Below are 12,017 nucleotides of genomic sequence, written 5' to 3' on the forward strand. Positions count from 1 at the left end.
AATGCAAAATATAGCTAATGAAGACCTTCTACACTACTTGATTAAAGAATTTTTGAATGCATAATTGTAGTCAAGAAAAAGAAAAATAGCACATTCCCCTGAAGTGTTTGCAGCCAGGAGAGAACTTGGAGAGGATATTGTAACCCATTATTGTGATTAGCAATACTGATAGAGCAACTGAATTCAGTAATTCTCATGTAAGTAGTGTAGAAAACATTCCAGAACGGTATATTTATTTCAAAAAGACATCAATAAAATGAAAGTTTTGCCAAAATAAGCTAACTTCATATTAAATAAATAACAAAGAGAAAACTCTGTTTTTATATACAAACGGTATATAATGGAAAGTCAGCTCAGTACCTCTTGGGGAATAAGTCAAAAATCATACATTTATAGAGAGTATAGTAGTTGTGAATGAGTTGCTAGGAAAAATGCAACAATAGTAAGGTCTGTGTTCACTGAAGTGCCTTTTCCTGGCTGGATGTTTACACCCCTCCATTTAGAAACAAAAGTGAAGGAGAAAAGTATTAAAATAGTAACAAAAGTGCTTAAGGAAGTATTGAATAAACTAAACATTTATGCTTTCAAAATGCTGGCTTTTCCTTGTTGGGATGCTACTGAGGATGAAGGGTGAAAAAATGATCTGTTTTCCTTGCTGAAAGATGAGAAAAGATCTGTAGTTCTTGAGAATCAGACCCCGGGATGGGTTACACTGCATTCCTTCATCCACATCTGGTCAGCAAATTTCCTTTTTCTTGCTCACTGTTTTGTAAATGTCTAGGACTAGAAAGAGGGAGAAGTCCAAGCTTGTATTTAAGGACATAGCCCCTAAATTTTTCCCCAGGTTGGTTGTAGTGTGAGGTTCCTAATCAAAGGGAAAAGAATTATGTTGCTACGCTACAATTGCCGCCGTCAGTAAATGCCATTTGCTCATTAGTGAATGTTTCTTCTGATTTGTACTCTCATTTATAATGTGAAAGCAGTGCTTTGCTTCAGACAACCTCTGCAGCTCTGGAGCAAATGAGCAGCTGACAGGCTTACTTTTAACAATGCATAGCTTAAATTGTTGTTTTCTTAAAATAGGCTTCATATTTTTCCTCAAATCCCTGGTAATTCCTTTCAGATGTTTATTGTATTTTGCTGCATTTTCAAATGGAAAGACTTGATCCTTCAAAAGAGATAATGAAACTTAAAACAAAAAACTCACACTAACAAACCAGTGGCTATACGTGGTAACCTGTTGGAGGAAAAGGAAGATAAAAACCCCTCACTTGTTCTTGGAGCTTACATTCAGGCCCTGTACCAGCTGGAGCTTAAGTTGGTCTGAATGATGAGATGGGTATATGGTTGGAGAAGTATTCAAAGATTCAATTTTTTTATTTTTTTCTCCTTTTTCTTTTTAGCAATTTCAACATAATTTTTACAGGCATGGTTTCCTGTCTTTTTCAGAACTGATATGAAAACTGAGAGTGTTCATCCTCATTAGCAGTAGAACTCAAAACTGATTTGATTAAGTTGATGCAGGGACATGAGTTTATACTTTATTGCAGTTGCATTTCCATCTGACAGAAATTATTTTTCATTAAAGCTGAACAGGAATAAACTGTGCCAAAGCTGAGATAAATATTGGCACAAGGCTTTTTAATGTTTTAAAAGAACACGTTTTACAGAAGTGCAAGTCCATGCCTACACTGGGAGAAAATGTTGTATATTTTTCTTCCATAAAGGTGCAACAGTCCTGATGTGGTACTTGCATGTAATTTTGCTCTTTTCAGTATGTTTTGTTGTTTATACACACAGTTCCTGACAATGATAATATGGAAATGTTTGGGATGTATTGTAACATTTCCATGCTCATAGCTAATTCCATAAGTGATCCATTACCTCATATTTGACAGGTGTTTTAACATGAAGCACTATTTTAAATGGCAGTCAGACAATGCAGCTGTCATTACACTGCTGGCTGGCTGTAAGACATGCAGAGTCCATAACAGTCCGGTGAGAAGGCTGGCTAGGAGACACATGTACAGTGTTGTCCCAATGTGGTTTTATCAGCAGAGCAATGTTTCTGGGCTCAGACAGGGAGCCCTGGGCACTGTGCTGAAGGACTTAAATGGGTCCTCTAGAGCTAAGGGAAGGACCCTGCAGTATCTGTGTGGAAGTCTCCCACTTGTGATGCATACTGATCAGTAGCTGAACAGTTCTCTGTTGATAGATAAACTCTGGGCTGATGTTGAGAGGTCATAGGTAGCACAGGTCATAAAAATTGGAAGCCAAAAGAAACAAGGAAGCCTTTTCTCTACACTTCTCAGTGTATCAGCAAAGATTTTTTTCTCAATGCAATTTCTGGTTGATCACAATGAAAGATTCACAAGTGGTAAAGGAGTGCTGTTCTATGTATCTGTGGCCCTGGGTTGTGAAGGAAAACTCAGGCCTGTTTCATGCAGTGGAAACAATTCTTTATGATCCTTGGTTACAGTGTGATTATTTTGGCCACTTGGGGAGATGCTTCTCATATTTCCAAGGCCTTAACTGAACTCCTGGATATGCAAGAAGTGCTGCTCTGATGTATCCTGATGAGTTGCAGAACAGCAAAACATGGGAGGTGCTGCTGTCATTTCCACTGTTGGGTAGATAAAGTGACCAAATTGCTTTGTCAAGAGATAAAAAAGGCAGGGTAGCCTTGATTAACTTACACTTCTAAGTACTTTTATATACAAATAATGTGAAGGATTGTGGACTTCTGTCATCTCTCTTTCTGGGCTCTACCTTGGTAGTCACCAGTGGTGCCCAGTGATGTCTGTCTTCTGCTGTATGAGCTGATCACTCCTACCTACCATCTCCTGCCTTTAAACCAATTGTCTCTTGATACCTTTGTTCCTACCTTGAGGCTGTGTAAATTTCTGTATTTTTTTTTCTCCTAAGTGTTACAGGGCCTTTCATATTCATGTGCAGCTACCATTAACAAGATTTCTAGGAGATGCATCATGGAAAAATGTTTTTCAGAAACCATTTGGTCTGTTCCCAAGCATGACACAGGTGTTAACCAAAATACCCCTCCCCAAAAAAAAAAAAAAAAAAAAACAACTAAAAAACCCTGAAAACACCCTGGCATTTGTCACTCCATACTCTTGCAGGTGTCAGGGAAGTTCTCAGGTATCAGATTGCTCACAGCTGCTAGTTCAGTTCATTCTTGCCTTCCCCTGGAGTTCTTTTCCATGGTGAATGCCATCCCATCCTGGTAATTCCTTTCTGGTTCTTGGGGTTCCATAATATTTTGTGCAGCTGCTTGAGGTTACAACAGGTTATCCTGAGGAGTTGTTCTGGGATGGGAACCGGAACAGTTTGTTCTCTGGGCATCAGAGATGGGCAGAGTTCCTGTAGCCACTGTCCTAGAGCCTTTTCATGCTCGATTGCCATCCTCATGCAGTGCTTGTCTGCTGGGTGTACAGAATCTCAGGAAGTTTTCTGCTCCTGATGTGTTTGAAGGACAATTTAATAATAAATTAATAATAGTATTTTGGTGGTTAAAGCAGTTGCTGAGATTGCAGAAAGTCTGTGTTCACTGTCTTCATCTGAAAAGGAGATTGATTTCCTATTTTCTAACACAGTGACTTAGTCATTGAACTGTTTGGAGGATTTGTACTTAATAATTTTATTAAATTTTATTGAATTTTCAAAGAGTTGAGGCCTAGAATGGGTTTAGGTTTTTTCAGGAAATGAATGAATCAGCTACCAATTATGGCTGTGACTGTTTAAATGTTCTGTGTGGAACAGAAGTATCAGTGAAAAAATAGAGAGGAAACTCCTTTTACAACGACCTTATAACCCAGAATTAAAAAACAGTTGTGGGAGGGCTTGGTTTAAATCTTGATCAGTGGTTGATAAAATCAATTTAAAATAGGATCACTTAGTACAGTACAAGTGTATCTCGGGCTGTTGTCTTGCCAATGTTCAAATAATTCTGTAAAGCTTTGGGAATGCTCTGCACTAGGTATTCCCAATGATGGTGCTGGGAGCATTTTCCTGGAAGGTGAAGGAATTGAATTTTATTTTCCTTGAACAGAAAACACAAACCCTTCACCTTGCACTTCTTGAATGCTACCATCCTCAGATTTATGAACAAAAGGGTGATAGTATTAATGCCTCAGAAGAACTGTGAATCTTGCATTTGCTTTTTTATATTTTACTTTAAAAATACTTGGAGACTGAACTTGGGATTAATTAGTCACACTTTTTTTTTTGAATTTTATTGCTAAAGACCATAAAATCAAAACCCAACCCCGATCCAAATTCTAAGGAAAACTTAGCTAGAGCTAGACAGGTGAATTGCTGTCTGTGCTGGAGTTTGTGCAGTGTGTTTTATAAGAGGACAAGTGGAAGGATAATTTCTAAAATGAGTGCAGCAAGGTTCATCAGAGTTGTACTAGAGACCTCTAAATTACCTTAGAACCCAAGTGCCTATAATGTAGACACCTGTTAAAGCTGCTCAATTTTGAAGTTCACATAAAAGGAAATAAATAATAAGGTAAGAACACAGATTCTAGAACAGATGTGGATGCACTACAAGTACATACATTAAAATTATTTTTTAAATCTCAGTTTAATATAGACTCCTTGTGCCTGTATAAGCCACAATCAACACCTTAAACCTGAATCCTGAATCAATTAGCTAGTTCAGGAGGCACAGAGAGATAGTAGTCTGCAGTTGAGGAATAACCACTTGTGTGCAAAACTGCAGTTGTTATTTTGCACCTGTGTGATACAGCCAACCTGAAAATAACAGCAGCATAAACTGAAGTAGTGAAGTCCATCTGGAGTTAAAAGTTTGCAGTAAGTGATAAAAGAAATGCACTGCACACTTGCTTTGACTGAGAAATATTTGCTCTGCTAATGACAAGAGAAGCAGTAATTTTTAAGTTAATTAGATTCAGCTTTTCTTTTAATACCATTTGGTGTACAGAGGAGGTTACCTAAAGGTGCAATTCAAAACCTCAGAAGAGAGGTTCCCACTGAAAGCAGGTGACCTTATGGAAATTACAAGGTGTAATTCATCATAGTTAATGTGGGTTTGGACTACATGACTGGAGAGGTCTCACTCATATGTAGTTTGATAACAGGTTCCCATTGTCAGTAATAATTTTTACAAAAAAGAGAAGTTATAATATGCTTATTACCTCTCTTCCACATATAAAGCAGATAATTTTTTTAGTCAGATGTCTGACATGTAATTTACAAGCATCTTAAAAACACATTTTAAAAGTGCATACAGTCCGCAATTATTCATGGTAGTTTTTATATATTAAACTGAGATTTAAAAAATAATTTTAATGTACTTGTAGTACATCAGCATCTGTTCTAGAATCTGTGTTCTTACCTTATTTTTTATTTCCTTTAATATGAACTTCAAAATTCGAGCAGCTTTACCAAGTGTCTGCATTATAGGCACTTGGGTTCTAAGGTAATTGAGGTGCTGACAGCTGGTTAGACTTGTATTTAAACAAACTTCTAGGCTGTAATGCTGCTCTGTTTGTGTTTGTATTATTAGAAAGACATTGGTTTTGGCCTTAATTTATTGTGAGATTCTCATGTGGTGTTTCAATTACATGATTTCTTACTTTTTTTTCATCCTGTTTCTGTATGGAGTACATGAGCACTGAAGGAGCATTTACTTCATGTTACAGTTTGGCCCTGTTTCAATAGAAGGCTCTATGTTTTCTCTATTGTATTAGGTCCCACTTGGAAAACAAAGGGATTCCCTCCCCTGTCCCTACCCAGGGAAGTTTTTTGTTGTGTTTAAGTAATTTTCACAGCTGCAGGAGATGGGAAGGTGATGTTTTTCCCAGTTTAAAGATGAGGAACTGAGGGAAGCAAAAGGTGTTGGCAGAAGTACGTAGAAGTACCTGATAACTTTAAGATTTCAGTATGAAACATTTGGGCTCTGATTTTTCAGAGCATCTTCTGTCCTGAAAACAAAAAAATTACCTCCAATTCACTGTAAATTCAAGTAGAGGAGTAGAGATCATATGGGTGCTACTCTTAGAAATACTTGAAACTGTATATCTCCACAGCTGTTAGTGACATTTTATAGTGACATAATCTTTTAGTCACTGTTGAGCTATTGCAGGACTGTGGGTAACTAGCTGAAAAAAAGGGATGAGAGAAGCTTCCAATATAAATTATGTGAGCTTATTCTGTCCTGAAAGTTAAAAAAAATTAATCTTATGATGCTTGAAGAAATGTGTTACCACTGACTTTTGTTCTACAATTTCAAGAAGTAATCTCACATCTTGTATAACCTATCTGAATTTGTGAGCTAATACTTTCTTCTACCTTTTTAATTATGCCTCATATGCTGTGCTCATTATAGATGATGCAATAAATAGGGCAGGGACAGGTCAGACTGTTATCCTTCATGGTGTAATCCTGATTGATCCATTCATCCATGACTTGAATGAGACATAAATCTTCAATTTTTTTCAGAGAAAATATGACCCATAATATTATCATACTCTAAGGTGTATGCACAGAGAGGCCAAATTGAAGATCAGAGACAACCTTCTCTGTCACTTTCTAAATTTAATGCTAGATTATTTTTAACCTTATTGCTCTTTTAACACTGAGGCTGCTTCTGTGCATGTAATAGCTTTCACTTTCTAAAAAAGCAAACTGAGCTGAATTTGGCGATCTTGATTGTGTGTGTGACTCAGTGTAGCTCTGCTTGTAGACATGAATCTTAAATTAAACCATTTAATAGCTCTGTCAAGGGTTTGTTCCTTATGCTGCCTCCATGTTCCCAGGACAGAACTGCAAGGATTCTCTCTGCTTCCCCTTATGTCTGTATCAGTGGCCCTTAGCCTTTCTCTTAGGATGATTAACATGCTTGTCCTGTTTGTGGGCTCGTAGATGCGTGGGAAAACAAAACTGATGAACTGTTTGATTTCCAGATGTTTAGCAATGAGCTTTGGAATTACTTTTCCTGTCCAGGCATCTCCTGAACCTCTTGCAGCTTCTGCTTGCTAACCTGCAGTGAATCTAGAGGTTTTGTCCAGTCTCTTCTGGAGGATATGTAAAATTCTTGAGTGCACTAGTCCCATTGTAAGGAATTCAGAACATCTGCTAACTGTTGCATATGGAAATGGAATTTTTCCAATATGGAAAAAAAAATTTTATTTGATTCTTTTAAACCAGATTCTAACAGGATTTATCATGCAAATCTGTACTTCCTGAATTGGGGCTTATTACATGTTCTTTCTTTCCCTTTTCCTACCCAAGATTTATTTATTTTCACATTTGTCTGATTGCCTTTGCAGCTTCTCATCTGATATCTCTGCCAGCCTCTTGCATTCCCACCTTTTTGCTCAGTGGTTACATCACAGTTTGAATTTCCGTGTCTAGTCAAGCAAGTCCTAAACTCCCTTGAATCTCTCTCCATGCTCCTCAGTGTTGATTTTGGTAAAAAAAGAGTGACCTCAAGTCAGAATCATGGTTCTTCTGCATCAGATTTAGTGACATTCTTCTGCTGTGCTGAACAGGTCATGGATTTCACTCTCCCTTCTAGTGTATGGATCTGACTCCTGTGCGAATATCCACCTTATGTAGGGAAGTAATGGCAAGAGCTCTTGCTGATTTAGTTGGGTATGTGTGAAGTCTCTTCCATGCTGTAATGAATGGGACTGGGACCTCCTTGGAAGGATATAAAAAATTCAACATTCTCCTTGGAGACCATTGGCCATGCCCAAGGGATTTGTCCTGGGAGAACTTGGCAGCCAAGTAGCAGCCTTGGGTCTGGGGAGAGATGGAGAGACTGTGGGTTAAGAAAAGGAGGTAATGAACCAGAACTCAGGGCAGGACCAAAGGTGTGCTAGGAGCCAGAGGGGAGCGAGCAGAGCTGCCTGTGCTGCCTCACCTGGAATATGGCAGCTCCCTACTGCCAGGCATTCACAATTCAATGTGAAGGAGGAGCTTTATTGAATAAAACCTTGGTGCTCTCTCACTTATGATTTTTGTCTCCCTAAAATTAACTAGATCCTACATGGTAATCTGATGGAATCCTGAATATTTTCTTTAATTTAAAGAAATTCTGAAACTCCAGGATTTTTCTCCTTTCTTTTTGAGCAACTCCAGACACGTGCATATTCTAGCTGTCATTTTTGTGGATGCTGAAATGTTATGGATGGATTTTTGTGGGTGGCAAAATGTATATGCCTGGCACAAAAGTATTCCAAATTTGATATTTTTGCTCCCAAAGCACAGAGCTGTAAAAAATTCCTGCGTAACAAGTTTTCCAGAATTTTGTTACCCATGAGCTAAGCCATTTTGGCTGTTGGCACAGAGAAATTAGGGGAAAAAAGTGATCTTAGGCAGATAGTTGGCTTGGAAAATTGCATTCAGAAGCTTTGAAATTTCACAAGATTGTAAGAGTGGAAGGCAGCAATCTCTTACAGCAAAGATCCATAGTCTACAGTGCCAGTGCCAAAAGCAGCATACAAGGCAATTTGAATAATATGCATTTTTGCATAATGTGATGTGGGTTTGAGCTGCAGCCTTGTGAGGAAAACATGTGTGAGATGTCCTTGTTCCCAGCTCTTGGCTTCCTCCTGGTTCAGCACTGCCACGTGGGCCAGACTCTGCCATTAGGTGGTCACTGGTGTCTGTTTGCTCTGAGCTTCCACAAGCACTGCCTTCTAACTTGGGCCACCACAGCACGCTGGTGCTCCACTTCTTCCAGATTGCCCTTGAGATGGAAAGTGTCAGACAGCTTTGATAACGGGTTTTGCTATTGCTCCTTTTTGTGTTCTAAATCTCCAACCAACTTTTTAACTAAGCTGTGTTTAATAGCTTCAGCAGTTCTGAAAGAGGTGCTGAGACTGCTTTCAGTGGGGTTTTTTGTTTGTGTATAAAAAGTAGTGGCTATGATGAAAAATATAGCCCAGCATTAGTAATAAAAACTTTCACCAAGTTAGGAAAATAAAATTAGCTTAATTTACGGTGTCATCACTGTACTGAAGATTATACCAGTATTAATGAAAAGTTGCTATCTCAGTTAATTTAATCATCTTAGCAACCTAAAGCCATGTAGGGATACAAAGTTCAGTATGTCTTGTCTTTAAAAGAGCCAGTTCTGGTTTTGAACTATTTAAAGTGCTATTCTAACAACAATTAGAAACAGGAATGCTAAAACTGTAAATATTTAGGCATGCTAATTGATTGTATTGTGCAGGTAGGTTATGAATTCTTAATTATATGGTTTCTAATAAACTTTCTGCTATTGATTTTGTGTAGATCATCCTTTGCAGGCTGGAAGTGCCAAGTGCAGGATAATTCAGTGAATGATGTGGACTATTTCAGCTTCTTGTTTTCAACCCTTATAGGTAATCCATATGAATGTAATAATTCAGAATTAACAAAATGAAATTTATTTTGATAGTCAATTACTGAATTTAATTTAGAGTAAATGGTTTAGTAAGTACTTCCTGAAAGTAATTCTAATCTTGTTACATATTTTTGATATGAGATTTTATTTTCTTGTTCTGATTTTTGACACTCTGCTTTTACACTTTTCCATTTGGGCTGAGTATTTGCATACTTTTCCTTCATTCTAGCAACTTTTCCAGGAAAATATGAGGAAAACCTAAATTTAGCATATGACATATAAAAAAGATTTTTTTTTTTTCCTAGCTTGAAGGAAATGCCTTTTATTAGCTCATAACAATATAAATGAGTGCCTCTGGGATTTCCTGTGAACGTGCTTACGCTCTTAAAAACATTCCATCAGAATAAAGTAATCAAAGTACGTTCAAGTGAGCTGGCCAAGGTCAGCGTGTGAGCAGAGCTACTTCTGCTACTCTATTCTTACTCAGCTATAAAAATAGTTGCATTCGGTGGTGATGCAACTTTGGGAAGTTACAGTGCTTAAAATGGTGTAATACTGCTGAGAAGTAACTCCCACTAACTTCTGCTGTGGTAAAAAATAGTGTGTTTTCTTTATCACCTTAGTTTTTTATAATGTTCAGATACTTTATTTTCAAAAATTACCTTTTTGTTGCTAAAATGGTAGAAAGAGTGCTGAATTTATAGCAGAGAAAATGAAAGCAAAGCCCAAGTCACTCTTGTGGAGTGGTCATCCTGTTTTACTAAGACATCTAATACCTATCTAGAAATAATAAGCCAAATGATTTTTTTTTTAATACCTGAGGCTATATTATTTATTACTAAGTTGTTGGGAATATGTGAAGTAGTTTGCATTATATCCATGTTTTTATTTTTTTGGAGATACATATAGGGAAGATAGTAGGCCTCTTAAGGTGTTTTTATATCACATTATAGTACTATTGAGTTTTGAAAATATTTTTGTTTTCTTTCAAAAGTCAAAATTTGTACTTTAGTATACTTAGTTTATTAAACCAAGCAAGAGCTTTTAAGAAAAAAATGTTATGTTGACATAGTGTAAAAGACAGTGTTTGTCAATGATGCTGTTGAAGTAGAACACTGTTTGGCTTGTTTTGTGATACTGTTGTACTGCTTCTTCTTCCCCAGGGTTTTCCAGAGAGGAGCTGACTAGTCTCCAGGGCATTAGAGGAAAACCACACATTAGCCAGACACAGCTTTCACCTATCCGTCTTTACCTAACTGATCTGGACCAGTTTTTACACCACTGGGCTGTGACAGAGGTAATACATCAACCCTAATTCTAAATGACAGCATACAAACTCTGAGTGCTCTCCATCCCTTTTCCACAGATGGCTAAATCCTGTCTTGATTTGAGTTTACAAAAGAATGAAAAATAGAAAAGCTGTCAAACAATCAACATTTTTCTGCAGCCATCAGATAATATTTTGAAGGAAGCTGCTTTAAAAGTTAAATGTTTAGACACGTAGTATGCAAAGTCATACTCAAGGAAAGATTGGTAGAAACCTTGGTGTGGATTCTTAAGCACTAATATTAGGACCAGCAATATATTTTGGCTTTCAAAAACAAATTAATTGTAAAAATACCAATTATAAAGAGTTTTCCTGGGGAGTAAGTGCCACTATTAATTAAGAAGCACTTGCATTGAATAAGATTTGAACTTTCAAGCAATATTAAGTTGGCTTTAGTCATTATTTTGAATAATTCCTGATTAGTTAACCAAAATATGCTGGGTTTAGAAACTTCACTCTGAATTCAGTACCTCACATCATAAGAGCTGAAAACTTAATTTGTCTGTGAGTTCTAAAAGGGATTTGAGCCACCAGATTTTATTCAAAAGAGGTGCATTAACTGTCTTTCTTCATTAGCTCTTTTTATTGTTCAGAAAACCAGAAACCACTTTGAGGTGTGAAATCATGTTGTAGTGACATGCCAATTTGACAGTATTTATGAAGTTGTAGTTCTGAATTCAGAACGAAGAGTGAAACAGTAGGTTTTAGTTTTGTTTTTTTCATTCAAGAAAGCAATATAGTAGATGTTTTCTACTTCATAGTGTTTAAATGATAATGTTCTGAAATTGATGCTAGTCTGAGATACAGATGGAATGTGTGCTGCTATGTATTAGAAAGTATTTTAAGCAGGGCTATTGTTTGGTAGCATGACTCACATTTTTAGGTGTCCTGCCTTCAGTCATGCAGCCTGTGGAGCAGTTGAATTTTCTCATTTGTTTTGCTTTGTCTCTTCTGGACAGTAATGAAGTATTTTCTCAACAAAATACCTTTCCCCAGTATGGAGGGATCAGAATACTCTTTCCTGTTGCTTCTGTGAATGCACAGAGCAACTATTTGTTTCTCAGAGTTAACATAATCTCATACAGCATCTGAAGGATTTATGTACACCTTACCTGTTTCTAAAAATGTCACCTTTAATGTTTTCTCCTTCCTCTTTTTGCTTCTATTCAATGAATCTTTCAAAGTTGGCAGTGAAATAGGACTGTTTTCACAAAGGAAACAGTGAAGTAGTTTGATTTCTTTTTTGTGCCTTTGGTTCCTGATAGCGAGTTTGAGTCTTTTCTACCACAATGTTCAGTGTTTTGGTGCTGTAAA

General features: G+C 37.1%; 1 protein-coding gene across 3 annotated transcripts in view; it reads left to right on the forward strand.

The window, feature by feature from the left end:
• The window catches only part of TEX10 (testis expressed 10), a 54,112-nt gene that overhangs the window by 27,124 nt on the left and 14,971 nt on the right, over nucleotides 1-12,017 (forward strand). For all 3 annotated transcript variants that reach the window (XM_058819183.1, XM_058819197.1, XM_058819189.1), the window contains 2 exons: nucleotides 9,286-9,374; nucleotides 10,540-10,673. In XM_058819183.1, the coding sequence (XP_058675166.1) occupies nucleotides 9,286-9,374; nucleotides 10,540-10,673 (223 nt within the window). The remainder of the gene's footprint in view (nucleotides 1-9,285; nucleotides 9,375-10,539; nucleotides 10,674-12,017) is intronic.

Source organism: Ammospiza caudacuta, chromosome 1 (genome assembly GCF_027887145.1).
Source record: "Ammospiza caudacuta isolate bAmmCau1 chromosome 1, bAmmCau1.pri, whole genome shotgun sequence".
Taxonomy (NCBI): domain Eukaryota; kingdom Metazoa; phylum Chordata; class Aves; order Passeriformes; family Passerellidae; genus Ammospiza; species Ammospiza caudacuta.